This window comes from Clupea harengus, chromosome 9, assembly GCF_900700415.2.
Source record: "Clupea harengus chromosome 9, Ch_v2.0.2, whole genome shotgun sequence".
Taxonomy (NCBI): domain Eukaryota; kingdom Metazoa; phylum Chordata; class Actinopteri; order Clupeiformes; family Clupeidae; genus Clupea; species Clupea harengus.
The window spans coordinates 18,844,209-18,864,421 of NC_045160.1; the positions used below are offsets into that span (position 1 = coordinate 18,844,209).

At 41.2% G+C, this 20,213-nt stretch overlaps 2 protein-coding genes across 2 annotated transcripts in view; both read left to right on the forward strand.

Moving 5' to 3' along the window:
- Positions 1-1,409: 1,409 nt before the first annotated feature.
- On the forward strand, positions 1,410-8,145 carry LOC105904782 (probable G-protein coupled receptor 149). The gene is made up of 4 exons (XM_031573736.2): positions 1,410-2,854; positions 3,098-3,281; positions 3,812-4,281; positions 6,519-8,145. Exons 1-4 carry the CDS (start codon positions 1,883-1,885, stop codon positions 7,134-7,136), a joined length of 2,244 nt encoding a protein of 747 aa, XP_031429596.1. The 5' UTR covers positions 1,410-1,882; the 3' UTR covers positions 7,137-8,145.
- Positions 8,146-14,671: 6,526 nt separating this feature from the next.
- The window catches only part of dhx36 (DEAH (Asp-Glu-Ala-His) box polypeptide 36), a 33,653-nt gene continuing 28,111 nt past the window's right edge, over positions 14,672-20,213 (forward strand). The window contains exons 1-8 of the mRNA XM_012832752.3: positions 14,672-15,322; positions 15,412-15,560; positions 15,776-15,977; positions 16,078-16,116; positions 16,206-16,376; positions 16,629-16,708; positions 19,072-19,146; positions 19,955-20,121. Coding sequence (XP_012688206.2) covers positions 15,062-15,322; positions 15,412-15,560; positions 15,776-15,977; positions 16,078-16,116; positions 16,206-16,376; positions 16,629-16,708; positions 19,072-19,146; positions 19,955-20,121 — 1,144 coding nt within the window. The 5' untranslated portion in view covers positions 14,672-15,061. The remainder of the gene's footprint in view (positions 15,323-15,411; positions 15,561-15,775; positions 15,978-16,077; positions 16,117-16,205; positions 16,377-16,628; positions 16,709-19,071; positions 19,147-19,954; positions 20,122-20,213) is intronic.

Here is a 20,213-nt window from a genome sequence, read left to right on the forward strand (position 1 = left end):
TTTATGATCATACATAGGAAACTGAATATTAAATGCTGGATTCAGTCTGACAATATGCTCATATGCTGATATAATTATGTGTATGCCTCCTTATCTTCATGCAAACAAAAGAGTATTGAGCTTCTATTTTGCCTTGTCCTATACTGAGGATATTAAGCACCAGTGAATCCAATTCCATTGATTTTAGCCGAGTAATGCAAAGATCAGAGCTGTCAATTTGTGTAGACTTTAATTTAGAAATGTTTGCATGTATACAGCCATACAGTAAGGTACCCACTGAGGTGGGAACATCGGTCTATGTGTGTGTATTGCTGAATACAATGTTGTTATACTGTCTGTCAAGGACAGTTGGAAATGCACATTGATTCACAGAATTAAAATAGAATACCACGTGCAAACTTGAGACTCATACCTAGTTATTCTCAAACAAAAGGACTTTTGTTTCAAACACAATGTGTGGTCTGTTTGTGAGGAGTGTGTGTGTGTGTGTGTGTGTGTCAGAGAGAGAGAGAGAAAGAGAGAGAGAGAGAGAGAGAGAGAGAGAGAGAGAGAGAAAGAGATAAAGAGAGAGTGAGAGACGAACATGTGTTACTAGCTTGAAGGTATAGTGTTAGGAGAAGGCACAAAGGGGCGACATAATAACATTGCACCTTACGGTACAAAAAGGATTCTAGATTTGTCCAACACCCACCAGCCAAAATTATGAGTGATGGTCCAGAGCATACATAATTTATCATGGTACAGATATTATTTGTATATTCTGCAGATATAGTGTCACACACATAGCATCTGTATCTATTTGGGGACTTTTTGGGGATAGCTTTAGAATAGGACTAATATTGTAATAATATCACTTGATGATAGTACACACTACATTTTCTGAAGTATCTTATTCCTTGAAGTGTTTTTGATATGACAATTCATGTAATCACTTTGCCCTATTAATCTCACCCTTCAGCTTTGCCTGCAACAACTGTTGTGGGTCTCACTTGATATGGACCGATACAGTATACTTTAATAGTATGCTACTGTGCTTTTCCTATGATTACATATTGGTACAAGTTGCTAGCCCTTCACCTAACCCATAACACCACATGTAGTTATGCCATGAGGATAATGCACTAAGACTTCGGTTAAGCACACAGTACCATAGGACATCTACTATAAAGTGCGACTGTATTTCATATCTCTCAGTCACGACTGGAAAGGTCAACATAGGCCAGAAAGAAATATGGCAGAGTCGGTCAGTTTTTTATGCTCGGTTCTAATATTCAACACAAGTAAAGTTTTCTTGCTTACAAAACGTTACATGAATACATGGCATCGGTATTCTTTTTTTTTTAGAGGTGAAAAATATCTTTATTATGGCTCCTGCGTGTTGATCCCGTTTGATTGCGTCGGAAGAGGAGAAAGAACGCTCCTCCCTCTCTACAACCCGCTCTGAAGACTGGGACGCGCCGCTCATTCATGCTTTGGCTATTGGCTGCGTGTGGGAGGCTGAAGATTGGCTCTCGTACAGCTGTGATGAACATATACAGTATATGCACGCTGTAATTTATTTCTTTTTAAAAACGATATCACCATCGTATTGAATGGCACAACGGTCGGGGACGAAAGACTGATATGAACATTAACTAAAAGCTCTCGGACACATTCAGCACGAAACGGCGAGCGCAAGTCATGGGAAGACAGACATAAACATATTTCAGGTTCTTCACTTTCACTGGATTGCTGTGATCCCACACCGGAATGTACTGTGAATGCGCGCAGGCACATTTGCAATCAAAAGTAGCTCGGTGGTAAACCAAACTTGCAACAGACGGATAATATTTCGTCTCTCGAAGTGGAATGAGGCAGGACAAGTGGATGAAGTTGAAAGAACATGTCCCATACGGACAGCTCACCATCACCAAACAAAAGCAGCCTTTTTTTGGACAGCTATGAAAATATGAATAACATGGATACTGACAAGGAAACTGATATCGTTCTTTTTGGCCTTTGTTTGACTATTGCCATTGTGACTGGTGTGGGAGGTGTATACTCTCTTATAACCTTACTGAGAAAAAGATGCAAGACTTCTCTTTGCCTGATTGTGGCTTCCATGTCAATTGACGACCTCGTTAGCCTCGTGCCTCTTTCCTTGTTTATGTACTTGCAGTGGAAGAAAGACGACCACAGCAAGTCAGGAACCATGTGCACCTTGTCTGGACTCCTTTACGTTTTTCAGGGGTTGTCTAGCAATATAAAGGGGTTTGTTATTGTTGCGTACACTTTTTACATTACCAAACGGTCTGGAGTTTACCAGTCCAGCAGCCGACCACTGAGAATGTTGTGGGCTATAGCCCTGGTGTGGATAATCAGTCTAATTGTCAGTATACTACCTTTATGTGGCTGGGGTCGATTTTCACCTGCCTCCCTTGGCTGTCTGCCGGACAGCAATAATGTTTATGTTTTACTGCTTTTTGCCACGTACTCACTGTGTGTTTGTGGCTTGGTGTTTTTCTCATCTCCTCTCATTTATCGGCTTTTCTGTTCTACAGAGCACCAGAAGACGTTTTTCCCTAGTTATTTTGAGATCGCTGGACCGCTAGTTTCAGAAGGATCGAGGTCCTTATGTGAAATTCCGTCCTTATCACGGGTTAGCTTGGAGAAAAGTTTTAGTGTATACAATGAATTTAGTTCAGGCCCAGTGTATTTGCAAGGCAACGTGGTCACACGTTCCAGCTCCAACACTACGGACCGTTTGCGTAAGGATGCAGAACAGCACCCGAGATACTCTCCGGTTTTCTTTGCTCAGAAGCGCTTCTCTGTGATTCTGGCAATAGCTCGCATAGTTTTGTGGATGCCCATGATGGTGAGTTACAGAAACAGAAAGTAGAATTTAGCTAACGCCTTCGTTCACCCCTGAACTATGTATTTAATTTAGGCCTGGATAATGTATATTACATTCCGTTTACTTATTAATTGATATATTGGTGTTATTATACATTCTCAGATCAAATATTGTGGAGAAAAAAAAGAAAAGCAAACAAGCTTTGTGAAAGCACTTAATGAAAGTGTATTGTTACTGACACTGTGCCCTTTTATCACTTTTCAGACACAAATGGTAGTGAGTCATATAGTTCATGTTCGGAGCACTTCCATGGAGACACTGAGTTTCTTCCTAACCTTGCTGTCAGCTGCAGTCACACCCGTGTTTGTACTCTCCGAGCGCTGGATCCATCTCCCTTGTGGCTGCTTTATCAATTGTCGCTCAGGTGCGGCCAAAGAACCCTCTACTGGTAAGTGCAACATCTGGAGTGAGCAAGTGGAGTTCTGTAGTTCAGAAGGCTAAAAAAGTAGGCCTACGCTATACTTTAAAACAGTAATAATACAGTGATACAGTCTCTTTGGTCTTATGCAGCCCTGAAGGCAAGAGCAACTAGCATAGGTGGAGGATAGCCTACTCATCAAGGCAGTTTATTTCAGAGGCCAAAATGAGGTCAACATCTTAATTGGTCGATCTATACGTTGACGGCACTAACCGTTATCATAGACCCTTTGCCAATATTATCAGGCACCCCGAGTCACTGAAAAAAAAGGTGTGTGCAATTGATGCAAGCATTTGACCTTGGAAGATCCTCAATCCCCCCAAAGCCACTGGGCAGCTCGAAGAGAGTAACAAGCAGTAAAGTGCATGACCAGTGCCTAGGCTGGCTGTATTTACATGTTCGCTCATCTGGTCTGTATAGGCTACCATGGCACACACGGCATGACACAAGACAACAACAAAACATCAATAACTTACTGTGTGTATTCGTTTTGTTCACAGTAAACAAACGGAAGTTTGATTTCAACATGTCATTCCAGCACGGCTATGGTTTCTATAAAATTTCCCATACGAAGTCGCCGTCGACAGAAAAACCTTCATACAGCAATTTGTTCAACTACGACCTGAATGAAAGTAGAGTCGCAGTGCTGGACAGCGGTCAGATAAAAACCCTTGCAAACCACGAGTTCAGAACCACCACCAGCGAGAACAGCTCCCTGAACAGAGACGTGTTATTAGATGCAACCCTCTGCCCTGAGGAAAGGCCGGCGAGCCAACGCCATAACTCCGACCGCAATGGCCTGTGCCTGGGCTCACCGCCTCCATCACTGAGCGGAGAAGGGGACATGAATCTCGACTCTTCCTCCGTTTTCGACGGGCCGGAGAGAAGACTATCACACGAGGACTGCCGTAAAATTGAACTTGCTGACTGGGAATGGTGCAGAAGCAAGTCGGAGAGGACCCCAAGACAGGTACTGAAATGATTCAGGAAAATCTATAGTGTCCATTGACAGAAAAATACAACGATTAGGCTCAATTACAAATTGAAACGAATCGAAATATAATCGACCCCATCACCCCCCCCCAAATAACTGAAAGTACCAGTTTAAGTCCACAATTCATGAATTTGAAGCGTCTCAGTATCAGATAGCAGAAAATAACATATAAATAAAATCCAAAAAAATAATATAAAGCTATCCTAGATACAGTCATTTAGTCTCATTGGTGTTTTTCAGCACTGAAGGCAAACCTAAATCTACCAAGACCCAGGGCCCTCACAGATACCAGTCGTTGACCCACAGCTTTACGCAATGGAAGGGTTTCTAACTCTATCTCACTCACCATCTCAAATCAGCTCCCAATGTCCCGCTACTCTGTGAGTGTAAGTTTCCCTTATTGATAGAGATAGTATTAATTATCATAACTCAGCCACTATATTTGTTGCTATTAGCCGCTATTTTGTGTGTCCAAACACATGGTGAGTCATGTCGGAAATTACTGGTTTGATAGTGCCCTCCATTTTCTTTTACAGTTGTTAATTTCTCTTTGGTGATGGCTTGTAGTGTTTGAAATGACTCCATTGCTGAGTTAAAAATATAATAAGCAAACCCTGTGTTCTCTTTGTCTCTAACGTTCTTCCTTATTTTCCCATAAGAGAGAGAGTCTTTTGTTCCTTTCAGACATGTACGTTTTCTTATCATGTTTGGCTGGAATGTAGGATAACATTACCACATCTGACAAAATGAAAAAGCATCATGCAAAAAGCCAAACAAAACACAAGCAAAACTATTTTTTGCTGGGATTATACTCCCTTTGAAACACACACTCATTTAGAGCTGTGTAAGATGGTGGGCCCCAATGTCTTGGAGAATTCTCTGTGGATTTCAACATTAGCTTCAATCTGGAAAAATACTCCCATGTGGTTTACATGGTACTTATAGAGCTCAGTGAGAATAGATACCATGCAAAACACTGCACAACTGCAGATCCCCATTAACAGAGCACATGGGGTTGCTTTGCTGTCCTGTTCTGAGGTCATCAGTGTAGGGGAGGTCAAGATATTGGCTAGAGGGGGATGAAGGTTTAAATCCCAGGTTGTATGTCCTGGATAGGAATAACTCTCAAGCCTTGTAACATAGTCTGTAACATTGCCAAACAAGCCAAATCATATTCTCTTGCAAGTCATACAGCCATACATTATAGGAATACATACATCTTGTTGTGGTTGGATGATTCGCTAATTGCCCAGACATAAGGCTTGAATGTTTTATGGGGCACAGAAAATAATTGGACTTTTTGTGTTCATGCAGTAGAAATGGGAATTGCCTCTGGCATGTATTCAGTCATGGAAGGACAGATATGATGGGAAGCATTGGAGTGTAGCTGTTAGTTATTAACGCAGTGTTTTTCTCAGCAATGGTTGCCTAATGTTTCAATAACTATCTCTTCCTGTTTGCCCTTGCTATCATTAATGTTTTGGAATATTGTAAAAGTGTTAATTATCTTTAGTAATCCCACGAGGATCACAGGAGTGGCTTGTGTATCGCTTGTTTCTCCTGTGCCTATAGCTCAGCTGCAAGCCGACATCCTGATAAATGTAGTCATTAACTGCACTGAAAACCACATTAGATGAAATTCTGTGCTAAATATATATCTAAATGTCATACAAATCAAGTCCTACTTTGCATTTCATAATGTTGTCCACGGCATGGAATTCTCTCAGAACCTACATTAGCATGTCTGTGTAGCTCTGTGGAATACATTCATTGTAGAAACATCATCATCTCACCCTCCTCTTAATTTGCCTCCCAGTTACTCCTCCGGCATCTTATTGATCTGGGGCACCACTATCACAGAACTCCATTTGATTAGGGACATTTTCAGGACAGCTCACAAGGCACAACGTAAGGCTGCTGATGCCTTGGTTTCTTGAGAAGTAAAGTAGAGATGGGGAGTGGTGGGGAAAAAAACAAATTTATTTTTTCTGCCTTATATAGTTGTGATCAGAGCCTTTGAATAATTGATACCAGTAAAGTGGTTCATTTCAATCTGATTTTTGTTTTATTTTATGTGGTTCTTACTGTGCCTTGTTGAGAGAGAAGATTCAGATATTGTTGTTTAGATGGAAAGTGCAGATTTGTGGTTTGATAATCATGACAATAAGTACTATTCCTGTGGTCCTTATTGAATGGTATGGTTTCCTTCTTAGAGATCCACTGGAGGCTTGTCCATCCCGCTGTGTGCCTTCCAGGGCACTGTCTCCCTCCAAGCTCCCACAGGCAAGACCCTCTCTCTCTCCACCTACGAAGTCAGCAGCGATGGCCTGAAGATCTCCCCCACCACCAAGAAGGTGGAAGTGTACCGCTCCAAGTCTGTGGGCCATGAGCCCAGTGCGGATGAACCCCACTCCAACAGCTCAGGGAGTGGCGGGGGAGCTGGTGTCAGTGTTGTCGGTGGCGTGGGCGACACCAATGTGAGGATCCACCTGGAGGTGCTGGAGATCTGCGACAACGAAGAGGCCATGGACAGCGTATCCATCATCTCCAACATAAGTCAGTCGTCGACGCACGCCCGCTCCCCGTCGCTGCGCTACTCGCGCAGAGAGAACCGCTTTGTGTCGTGTGACCTGGGAGAGACGGCCTCCTACTCACTGCTCATCCCCACCATCAACCCGGACGCAGACAGCATCAACTTCCACATCCCTGACACGGTGGAGGCTCACAGACAAAACAGCATGCGGCAGACGCAGCAGAGCGGTGGCTACCATGAGGATATTCAGCTACTTAACGAGGCCTACAGGAGGCAGTCCAGCGGCCAGACGAACTGAGGGGCAGGTGATGGGTCTCAGGAAGGAACACCAACGAAGGGAAATGGGAAGATTGACTCCTTGAAGGGAAGGGAAGAATACATCTGAGGGTCATCATAGGATTTTATCATGGGATTCAAAGACGTAAAACGCGCAACATACAGATAGAGAATTGTCATTTGCAGGTCAGTCATAAAAGGAGGGAAAATCATAGCCCTTACAAAGAGTATTCAGTATAGGTGAATGTGCCTTTGAAACCGGATAGGTAAGCATCACAGGACAGAAAAATAAATGAACGATGATAGATGCACATCAAACATTCTGACACCTCATTTTGCTAAAAGTCTCTATTGTTTTCAGAAGTATGGAGGGTGTTGTGATTATTAGGATCTATAAATAGAACTAAATAAGAGATTGAAATCATGAGTCATAAAAACATCAGGGGAGCCACCAAGAAAAGGGGATGTGATCATATAGGGTGTGACAACGAGTGCAAGACAATGGAAAATAGGTTTGTATGTCTGCACAGGCCCACACTACATGGCAGCTCAGATCATCAGTGTCATGCAGGCATCAAATTGATAAGTGGAGATTCTACTGATTAGCACAATCACTCAGTAAGGCTCTGCATCCAAAAGTTCTTCAGTATTGTAGTTCATTTGTGTTTGTCTCTTTTCATTCCCTCATCCACGCACGTGTGTGTGTGTGTTTTTGTGTGTGTGTGTGTGTGTGTGTGTGTGTGTGTGTGTGTGTGTGTTCACAAATCCACTCAGCATCATTTTGGTGTTTTAGGCATACTGTGCGATATAATTGTCAACACTTGTCTGTGTAGGTCAACGTGTAAGTACAGTGTCTTTGTGTGCTGATGCATGTGTGTGTGTGTGTGTGTGTGTCCGAACGTATTGTGTCTATGTGCTGTTGTTTTATCAGTCAGGAAATATACGAAGCTAAGCTGATCTGTGATCTGTGACAGTACTACAGCCTCTTTCAGCCTCAGTAAATGCTTGATCCATGGAGTCAGACAGCAACGGGGGGAGCATCCCTCCGCGTCATCGGCATTTCATAAATTCCATAAAATTTGCTGAAGTGACAGTGTGCATAGTATTTTAACTTAAGATGAGGGCACAGATGAATGTTGGTTTTATAGCCACTTAGGAGTCCTTTTCCAGTCATTTTCACCTCACTGCATTTGCAATCTGGAATGTGGGCTAGGCAATTCAGTTACATTTAATTATTCCATAAATTTAGCTCTGTAATGGAATGTTTATAGCTTAAAAAAAACGTAATGGAAAAAATATGCTAAAATGAATGTGATGTTTGAGATGAGATTCTATTTTGAAAAGCTTTTCTAAGCAAACATATATAGACATGAATACACATGCACATATATCTAGACCTGTACAATTACAAAACACACATACACACAAACACACACACACAAACACACACACACACACACACACACACACACACACACACACACACACACACACACACACACACACACACACACACACACACACACATTGTACAAGCACTTACACAGACAGGGTACTGAATAGACTGAATTGAAACTTAGCTTGCACTACCTCCCAATTATTTTTAGAGCGCAAATATGAATACATATGTACAATCTATTTTAATGTTCACAATCTATAATATGCCTATGTTTTCTGGGTGACAGAGCCAAATTATTGTGTCTTTATGCAGTAAAATTGCTAAGACAAGTTGTGACATGTTTATCCTTCATCTGAATGTATTCATTAAATATTTATTTACAGACAGTGGCCTCTTACAGTGGTGTTCATGCAATACGTGCACAAATACACAAAGGAGAAAAGCAGGAAGGGCCTGCATATAAAAGACTTAGTACGCAAGTAGAGTGCAATCAGCATTCTGGTATTTTTAGTCTTTGCACTTGTAAAGCATTCAGCTGGAAGTTGGCCTTCCTCTTTGCTCAAGCTAAAAAAGAAGTGCAGTAAGTAAAAAGTGACTCATGAGCAGAGTTCATACCAGGAGAAGTTAAGATCAGACCCCAACGTTTATCGATGCCTGAGTTTTAAGCCCTCATTTAAGATAGATGGTCATTTTCTCTCGCTCATTCTCTGTGTGTGCGTTTGTGGGAGAGGGAGCTTCAAAGAGGGGAACTCTGAACTCTCATTCAATATCTGCTCAATGGCTGATTAAAGTGAATCCATTAATTTTGGACGTGAGCTACCCACATTATTGTAAAGTAGCACCAAATACTATTTTTCCTGTGGAACACATGATTCGATAGATAGATAGATAGATAGATAGATGGATACTTTATTAATCCAGAGGGAAATGTAGGTAAATTATAAAAAATTCATACAATTATATAATTTATCCAGTATACACGAATCGCTAACAAATACCATACATTTATTTATATTATTATTAATTATACATTATTCATGTATGTTGCGTCTCCAGTGTAAATATCTGATCACTGCTTCGTAGTAATACACAGTACTACTATTTGTGTGGCTTGGGAACACTGTATTATCATGACAGCCAGCTTATAGCGGACATCAAGCAATGATGATCGATACATCTGAAATGATCAGTCTATGACATGCTGCTAAAGCCTCTGCTCAACATTGTTTCTGTAGGCAGACAGCTCAAGTGTCAACAGCCACCCAGCCCTAAGGTGTCAGGACCAAATGAGATAGCAGGATTAATAGTCACTGACATGAAGTCTATAATTCTGCAGAACATTATCAACATTAGAACATATTGCAGAATCGCTTTCTGCATCCCCATATTTTTCTTTGGAAAGTTCAGTAATTGTACAGAGCTTATATAAGGGAAATCATTATTGAAAGCATTTTTTTTTTAAGTCTTTCAGCAAGTTGTGTTTGTTATGGGTGGTTGGACAAGTGTGGGAGGGAGAGAAAGGACAGCTAGAGGAGAGGCAGAGAGAGAGAGAGAGGGAGAGAGGGAGAGAGAGAGAGAGAAGGGAAAACAGAGAAAAAGAGTGTAATCTAAGCTTCACATCTCTTGCTTAATCCTATAGCATACAGCACTTTCCATGATGTTCAGTGCACCATGTGTGTGTGTGTGTGTGTGTGTGTGTGTGTGTGTGTGCACGTCTGTGTGTGTGTTTGTTGTGTTTTTGAGCAGGGGGGGGGGGCTCTGTGTGAAAATGAAATAAATCTTTCATGAGGGGGCTTAGCTTTGCTGATTGAATGTCTAACTTAGAAGTGTGCTGCACACACATTACTCTTCTCTGTGTGCTGCAGAGTCTTAATTATCAACCACTGCTCTTTAAATTCTCACAAAGGCTTGTTGTGCTTCCTTATTAGTGCCTGACTCTGCCCCACAGACAAGAAACAAGAGGGTGACGGCAACCTGAACAGAGTCCAATTAAATTGGCAGCGTTAGGATATGTGGCCCATGACTTGACACTCTGAGGAATTGGATGTAGCTGGAGCATGGCTCTTTTGTAAGCGTACTCCACTGCCTCAGACACCATAACTGCAGATAGATCCCCTAACACAGAGGTTAAAACAACAGCTGGTGTTCCTCAAAAGACGAGAATGCCCTAAGAGCACTATTGTAGTCTTTTGCTTTTCTTTTACAAGAAGTCACCAAAACAGGTTAACATTTTCTAAACAATACATCTCTGACATAGTTATATTGTGAGTGTAAAGATGAAAGCACCTGATTGGGCAGTCCATATGCCTTCTGTCCCAGCCAAAGTAACATGCAAGATGAGGATCTTATGTTTTATGCACAATCCATTACATCATGACCATGGGAGATGATCAGGTTAGTATTAGAGGTAAATATGATATAAGCTTTTCTATCTGCCAGCACTGAGGCAGAACTTTCTGGGGGTTTGTATCTATAACAAAGACATTTACATGGATGACTGTGGCTGCTGGCCTTTCAATATGAAAGGTTAGCATTTGTTCCTTCAACACCATGTGATTCTCACAGTGATACAAAACCACTCATTAGGTTGGCAACACTATCTGAATCACTATTTTCCCGATTTCTTAGTAAGAAGTCATGACTTTCCCAAATGTATAGTCAAATACATGTATAATGTATTTATAAATATATATATAAGTACAATAAATCATAAAAAAGCATGGAGAATAAAATTCACATAGCATACTTTGTTGCTGGACTAAAAAATGTTTTATTGAACGAGGCGTTAAAGGAATATTTAAAACCTTAATAATCTCTACTCTGACACTCCTGTGGGCACACTAATATGTAAGTGAGTATGCCATCGCAAGGATATAAGATAAAAGATTAAGATCACATATAAAAGTAGCAGTTATAGTAGTTACAACAGCGAAAGACAGATAGAATGAGCCCTGTTTCCTGAATACATTGTAAGCCTAAGTGCATAGAAGAATTTATCTTACAAATGATCTTACATTTGGTCTGTTCCCGACTCACATGGAGAGTTTCAATGAAATGGTAGAACAGTGAATGTATCCTAAGCGCTTGTTTGTGAAATGTGCATAGCAACTGTCAAACATTGGTAAAATCGCTCGGAAAACACTTGTAACAAGCAATCTTGATCTAGTACACATACACAGTTTATCTTGAGCCAGTTGACAGGAATGTGTATGCATTTTTACAGTTTTTCACAGTTGTTAACACCCAAAAAGGGAAAATTCGGCACAATTTGCACAACCTTCACTTCATGTACCAATCGCTCGACCCAATTTGGCACTACTTCACACTGCCTTATCTGCATTAGACTCTGATTTTCTTTGTTAACACTCTGATGTCAATTACACATCACCTTGTTGTCAAAACACAACACACAATGTTCAGTTGTTGCACACACTTCTCAAGTAAAATCTCAAAGCATCAACCTACAACACACAAATAGTCAAATCTCTAAACATTCAGGTCTGTTGAGCAATTTGCAATCCGGACTGCAGCATAAAAGTGCCCTGAGCCTCTGTTTTGTTTGATGAGCAATGGAGAACGTGGCAGATAACGACAACCAGAGAAGGAGAGGGGTAAGAGTGAGAGGAGGAGGAGGAGGAGGAGGAGGAGGAAGAGGAGGACAAGAAGAAGGAGGAGGGAGAGGAAGAGGAGGCAGAGGAGTACAGAGAGAAGTAAGAGGAGGATGAAGAGGAGGACAAGAAGAAGGAGGAGGGAGAGGAAGAGGAGGCAAAGGAGGAGGAGGAGGACAAGGGGGAGGAGAAGGACAAGGAGAAGAAGGAGAAGGAGGAGGAGAGAGAAGAAGGAGAATAGTGATCTCAAATGAAATCCGGGCAACTGTTGTAGACCATGTTCTCAACCATGGGTTGAGCATGAGGGAGGCTGGCCAGAGGGTCCAACCTAACCTCAGCCGCTTCACAGTTGCTGCCATCATAAGTTGAGCAGGCCGGTTTACAGTATTGTACTGTTCTACTTTCTGTGTGCCAGAATAAACCTTTTTTTGCTGCATATTTGTGTGCTGTTTGACTATGAAAAAAGTAGGCGTACACTGAGACATTTTACAAAAGGAGAAATGGCTCATTCTCCAGAGTCATTGTCATTCGTATGGTGTGTTCCATTTCGATGATTGTGTTTTCAATTTTGCCCTTCTGTGTGCTGTAAATGCTTGGTAGTGTGCAGCAAATGCTTAGTTGTGTGTACTCAATGAATGTATGTGTGTGTCTTTTGAAAAAATGGCTGTGTGTACCAAATGAAAACACGAGTTCCATTTTGTGAACAGTTAAGAGATTTGATGGCAAAGAGTCATCTTGCAAAGGGAGTGTCAGGTTTAGCTCTTTGTGTGAGAGGTTTTCAGTTTTCTGTGTTCAGTTTTGAGAAATCCGTTGTTGTTTTGAAAAACGTGTGTTAGCAATTGTGAAAAACTGTAATATTAATACAGAAACATTCCTATAGTTTTTACATTTACATACAGCAAATGTTATCACTGTCCAGCCATGTGAAATGAGCCAAACAAAACAGAGAAGACATAATGACAGACTGTGCAATCGTATGTCTTAAAAATGCAGAAAAGTCCTGGCAGATCAAAACATAGATGAACTGAAAAAAAACCCAGTAATTATCTTTACCATAATTAAAATCTATTTCTATAATTTTACAAGAAATCTTCCTATAATTATTTGACTTTTAACATTTTGTGTCATATACCTGAAACATGAATAATTATCTTTAAAACAAATTATAATGAAAAGCTTAAGTGCAGATACGTTGGTGATTAGAAAAAGTACCATGAATCTAAGACCATTTATATATAAAATTCATACAATTATTTTATATATTTTTATTCAAATATATTAAGGAACTGTCAAAATAAAAGCATTCTTTCTCCAAATGTAAATTGACTATACTTTTACATTGTGTTAAGCTTAAACTGATAATATTCCACCACTCTCGGGTGTATTGTTCAGGAAGCTGAAAATGTTGGTTCCAATCTGTAATACCTCAAGTACATAATATTAAAAAGTCAATAAACATATGAATATCAAATATAACATTTAGACCCGACCACAGATCAACCCATCACCCACATACACAAACATGCATGTACAACACATATTTGTACACAAAGGAGACATACATATAGGCTACAAGTAACCTACCGACTTCATGTTCAAGAGGTCATAGCTGACTTAGCGTAGCCTTTGCCCCTTCCTGACGCAGTATGGGCCAGTAATTGGATAAGCTTTTAAAGGGTTCTGTCGCATGACTGTACAAAAACAAACATTTTAACAGGATCTCCAACTTTGACCAAAATCAATAGTCTTCAATGTAACACAACAGCTTGACTGAGAACATCATCCTACCATCATTCTCTGGAACTGGTGGCAAGGAACCATGTTCATTCATTGTTGTAGACATTTTCATTATCTTTCGGACGATAATAAGGAAACTTTTTCCAAAACTCTGTGTCAAACTATAACCCAGAATGAAGTACAGTGATATTAAAGGGTTTAAATATATCTATAAATAATTGTGGCTTTGTTTAAGCTATCTTTACTATAAAGGGATAATGAGTGTGGTTAATGTTTCTATTTTAAGGTTGTGGCAGCACACTTACACAGTAGGCCTATACTAAGCCAGAAGTCAGAAAACCGTGGTGACCACGGATGGCATGGAGGAGGAAATTTGGACAAAATGCAGTCACAGGAGGGACCAGCTATCTACCAGTATGATCTCCACACGACATCTTAACCAGATTGTAGCCCACTTTATGTTGTTGAATATTAGACACTGTTCACACAACGGCCCCGCAAAAGAAAAATCATAATTATGACGAGAAAATAGTCGATTACATCATTACAACAATATTTGACACGGTCATTTATTCAGAATATCAATCAATCAATACTTCCATTTAAAATAACATACCCAGAACATCTGGTGTACCGTTTAGGCTGAAAGGGAGACTATTTTGAAACCTTCCTTTAGCTTGCACATTATCAGTCTCGTGGGCTACAGACATTAGAAATGTACAATAGCTTGGCGTTACAGCGGTTAAAAAGGTGCGTTTATGCTTACTTTTATTTTGATACAATTTACAACAACGCGACTTAAAAGCAAATGATGTCATCACTGTGCGATTTTTCTACTGTCTCTTTTCCAGAGAGCTAGTCAGAAGTAAACACATGATTTAGCCTTTACTATTGAATTAAATTATTGGAATACTTTTTTTTTCATTCGAAAACCAACAATACCTCAATATACACTCTCTTTTTTTCTGCTCAATCCTTTATCGGCGTCACGGATGTACGTCTCTCTGTCAAGCGTTTCATCTTGTTAGCAAGGTGATGAACTGTTTAGGCAGCAAACAGGCGTGCATACCTGTGAAGTTAACTCTTGAACTATCTTGAAGCTAACTGGTTATCAACAGAATTCGGCCAAAGATAATTCATGCTAAGGGCACCTCACGTGTACTTACGAAAAGGAAAGGGAGCCGTTGCACTGCTGTGGGCGGTATGAGTTATGGTCATGGTGGCAGAAGAGGCCGAAGAGGAGGTCGCAGGTTTGGCGATGGGAGTGATGAAAGATGGGAGCGAGGAGCAGGGCAAAGTAGCGGAGGTTATCAGAGGAACTCCGGCTGGGAATCACGGGAGGATCAGGGCCGTGGAGGCGGTGGCCCACGGGGTAAACACCCGCCACATCTGAAAGGCAGAGAGATTGGCTTATGGTACGCCAAATCCGGTGGTGTCAAAAGATCCGAACAGGAGAGGAAATCAGTGAGTATTTGCTCCCTTTTTAGAATAAACATTACCTATCGTTTCGTGCTTGCCGTGTTAACTCTTGATTTTACGCTTGACATGTGAAGAGGGCCGTGGTTCAGATGGATCAGTCAAGAGAGCAACACATCACTGAACTACTAAACTCAGTTCAACGAGTGCCACCCGGAGCTGGCATGAAAACGGACGCCTCCACATCACAGTGCTGGAGATCTAAGCCAGAGGAGAGCAGCCACAGGTGAGTAGCCTCTCAATACTCGGCTCCTCTCTAATTTTAGTATGATTAAGCTACACTTTATTTACCAGGTAGTATGATGCCTTTGGGGTACTGAGCTGCATGCTGTAATACATATTTTCATCAATGTTGTCAGCATAAATGTTTTGCATAAATAAGCTTATATAAACATAATCAAAATAAACGTATTGTTAATTACTTTGTCCATGTCTACTCAGTTACTTTGATGGGGATGAACCTCCGGAGGAAGTACCTAAGATAAAAACCGAAATTAAAGAAGAAAAGCAAGAAACTGAAATGATCAGCGCCAAAGACCTTGAATACCTGTTTCAGGACATTATACGCAAACCAACCCTTGACCAAGAGCTCAAGAAAGACTTGCAGCTAAAAAGGGCTGACTCTAAGTATTTGGATATGTTGGTGAGAGGCTGTGCTGTTCCTTTTTCTCTGTGTTATTCCCTCTGATGTGTAGATGTCTGCGCCTCAAACTGATAGTATGACTTTTTTTGTTTTGTTTCAGAAATTCAGGGAAAAACTTCCATCATATGGAATGAGAGAGGTATGACTTACACTTTGGTCAACCGATGGGTCGCTGACAGCCCACTGAAGAGCTAACAGCTAACAGACCTGTGTCATATCCCCATTCAGGAGCTGGTCCAGCTAATCCAGGCCAACCAGGTTGTGGTGGTGAGCGGTGAGACTGGATGTGGGAAGACCACTCAGGTCACACAGTTCATCCTGGACAGTTACATCGAGAGAGACATGGGGTCCCTCTGCAGGGTGGTGTGCACCCAGCCACGCCGCATCAGTGCTATCTCGGTATGCTACCAGTCTGTCAGTAGATGTAACATCAGTAACTCCTTCAACGTTGTAAACATTATCCTTTATGTGTCATTGGATGTCTCGAGAGTCTATTAAGCCCTTGGCTTTAGTTTGACCTTGTAAGTCAAATTTCAGAGTTGTGAGCGTTAGGACGAATGGCGGTTGCAGACATCTATAACTCAGACTAGCTGATTGAGCTGTAACCTTTACATATAGATATTGTGTCACTAACAGCCATTTTCCATGCAGGTTGCAGAGAGAGTGTCTTCAGAGCGTGCTGAGAGTGTGGGCAATGGAAACTCTTGTGGATACCAGATTCGACTTCAGAGGTAAATTGCCTGAGTATGGCCTATGAATATTGAAGTAATGAAATCTGTTTTGTGCCTTTGGTCATTATTAAGGGTGGGGAAAGGTGATGATGATGATCAGATTATCAGCAGTTTTAGGTTCAGAATTGTTGTTGTCATCTATTTCCATATAGCACCCTTCTACTACATATATGGTGTTATATAACCACAACAGTGGATATGTTCCCACTTGATGTTACTTTTTGTTTAGCTTCAGTGTGTCTTTGCATGTTTCTTCTTTGGTGTCTTTGTCTCAACCTCACCCAGAATCGTAATTTCTCTTCTGTCTAGTTTGTTTGTATGAAGTAGCTTCATTATGGTCTGACGGTGAAGGGAGCTTAGTGGGGCCTGCTGTGCTTTGGAGTGTTTGGTTCCTCTCAGGGGAGTGTGCCTGTGAAGAGGTTCCTGATTATGTGCGCAGCCCTCTTGACCTTCAGGACAATCGGGGCCATTCCATGTGCAATCAACCTCCCAACTCACTGTCTTGGATTTGCTTCATACTTCATGCTTCGTAAATATATAAGGGCATGGCCATAATTTAACTGCCAAAAAACGAGTGCTGCTAAAAAATACCATGTCATTGCTTTTGAACCATTCATGCTGTATGCTTGAAATGTAAGGGATTGTTCTACAGTATTAGATGTCTTTAACTTCTAAAATAGTTGGTCCAAAGTTGCATATTTGGCTTGCTGAAAATTGGTAAAGTGGTACAGTGGTTAGTGTTAATGCCTGTAAGCGGGTGACCGGGGTTCAATTCCCAATTTCTGCAGGTTGTGGGTAAGTTGCTTCTGCTAAAACACATGATCTTTACCACTGACTGTTACTTATGGACCTTTAGCAACTCTCGTTGTTTGCTGTAAAATCAGGGCCATAACCCCTCTTTGAAAAAACTCAGAAATGAAAGAAGATACAAGCCGAACATTTTGCACACTAGTTGTTAGACACAATGACATCATTAACATGAAGTATGAAGAAAATCCAAGATGTTCAGTCGGGAACATTTTCTAAAATCTTTTGATTTGACATGGTATTTGCCAATATCCCCTTGACTTCAACCAGTGCTCTTCAGACTGTCTCTTTCTCAGATGTTTCAGACCTTTAAACTACTGGCTTTTAATCTGTGACTCCTATGTTCTGCCTGCCAGGTTTCTCTTTTCATGTTCCCTCCTTATGCCTACTCCTCGTCCTCCTCTTTTTGCAGCTGGGGTGTTCCTTGAACCGAGATTCAACTCTGATGGTCACAGTGTTCCACTGACTTATCTTAACATCCTGTCTTCTCATCAGAGACACACTCAAATCTCTCAAATCAATCTCTCAGCATAATCCCTCAGCGTCCTTAATTACCCTGCAGTTTCTCAGGCTTTACAGGCTCAGAAGGCAGAGTATGTGTTGCATTTTAGATTTGATGGGAAAGCTGTCTGCTGCCAGAATCAGGTTCACATCCCTCCATTTAATTTCTGGCTGAATAGCCGATCATTTCAGAGCATTTGTGAACAGCCCCAGTCCTAAAGAAGCTCAAATCACAGCCTAGTTAAATCAATAGTTGCTGTTTTTCTGTTTAATTATTATTGATAATCGTCACCATGGTTTGATCTTGTTTTAGCTTTAGCTATTTTCATCGCTGGAAAATTCCACAATGTTCACATTTATGGACAGACAGTGTGGATTTAGCTTACTTATTTATTTATTTTCAGAGGGCAACGTTTGTGGTTGTTTCCACCTGGGGCCTTATGCAGCTTTGGTTGGTTTGGCGGGGACTAACAGGGTCCAGAGGGAGGCAAGAGGGAGTAGAACATCACAGCCTCCAGTCTCCTATGAATGAGGAGGAACACATGGCTAGAGCAATAGCTTTACTGATGAAGGTGGTATGAGGATGGATCGATGTGAAAGGGTACAGATCATGGTAGGGAGTCGAAAGAGTGACACAGTTAATCTGCGGCAACGGAGGCCGAGCAGATGGAGAAGGTGAAGGTACAGAGAGCTGAGAGGGGTGCAGGGTAGATGAGGGTCGGAGAGTTAATAATAGATGATGACAGAAGGAATGGGGATGTGTCTGTGAAACCCTTAGGGGTCGTGTGTGTCGTCTTTTTGGTTGCTTCCTTCTGTCGGTCTGTCTCTCGTTCTCTCTATATCCCTCAGTTTTCAAAAGCAGTTACACAGATATGTTGTTCATGTTAAAATGTGGGTTTTTTATTTTCATTTGTTTTTGTTTATAGGGAATGTGAAAATATATAAACCTGAAATAATTTGTGTTTTATTAAATTCTTATGTCCTGTTTTTTTTTTTCTTTTATCCCCCCCCCCCCCTTCCCTGCCCCCTCCCCTACTCTTGGCTCTGCTTTTCAGCCGGTTACCACGGAAACAAGGCTCTGTTTTGTATTGTACGACGGGCATTATTCTTCAGTGGCTCCGCTCCGATCAGTGAGTGTCCTCCTCCCATTCATCGCTCTCCTATTCTCCCCTTCTCTCTCTCTTTCACTCTCCTTCCTTCCCTCTTTTCACCTAGCTTTGTCATTCTCTCTCACTGGCGTCATTGATGAGGCTTTGGTTTATCAGGCCACTGCAGGTCTGTATAGACTCTAAGCAGACTTACAGAAAGCCCAAGGTCTGTAGCTGCCTTTATGTTCCTGCAACCTGCAGAGAGACGATACCTACACTTCCTGTCGCTTTCTTTGACACAAATGACATGAAAGCCTTCAAACAAGCCTGGAGATAGTAGGAAAACATTTCCTGTTGTATATTTTTTTATGAGCAGAAATTAGTTCTAACTATTTACAGTATAATGGTTTTTGTTTTTATGGAATGCACAACTTCCTGGTTGTACCGAGTAACATGACCAAGAAAGCTAGGATACTAAAGCTAAGACTACAGACCAATGTGATTTTTGTTTAGGGTTCCCACAAGTCTCTCTCTCTCTCTCTCTCACACACACACACACACACACACACACACACACACACACACACAATCTCTCTCTCTCTCTCACACACACACACACACAAACTCTCTCTCTCACACACACACACTACTTATTGTAAATAAGTAAATGCTAAATTGATTTGAAAATGAATGAAATTACATTTCACTGTAATACTTGTAATAACCCGAGGGCTAAATTAGTAATGACTAAAATGAAATTGAATGCATAAATGTGGCTGTAATTTTCTTTCCCTTGAACACTTGATAATACCCAACCTGATCCTCTTTATCTGGTTTCACCTATTCTTAGACACCTGTCCAGCATTAGCCACCTGGTTCTGGATGAGATCCATGAGCGGAACCTACAATCTGATGTTCTTCTCACTATTGTGAAGGACCTGCTGTCGGTCCGAGATGACCTGAAGGTGGTTCTCATGAGCGCTACACTCAATGCAGAAAAATTCAGCAAGTACTTTGGTGAGAAGAGACTGTAATGTGGAAAGTGTCATTTGGACTGTCGAATGTCATTACTAAAGAATGGAAATGTAACATCCACTGACAGTTTAATG

Excerpts from the sequence above, each read along its gene's own strand:
- LOC105904782 (XM_031573736.2), top strand. The coding sequence starts at position 1,883 with ATGTCCCATACGGACAGCTCACCATCACCAAACAAAAGCAGCCTTTTT. Across the intron at positions 3,282-3,811 it reads GGCCAAAGAACCCTCTACTG|TAAACAAACGGAAGTTTGAT; the intron begins GTAAGTGCAACA and ends TTTTGTTCACAG. Across the intron at positions 4,282-6,518 it reads CGGAGAGGACCCCAAGACAG|AGATCCACTGGAGGCTTGTC; the intron begins GTACTGAAATGA and ends TTTCCTTCTTAG.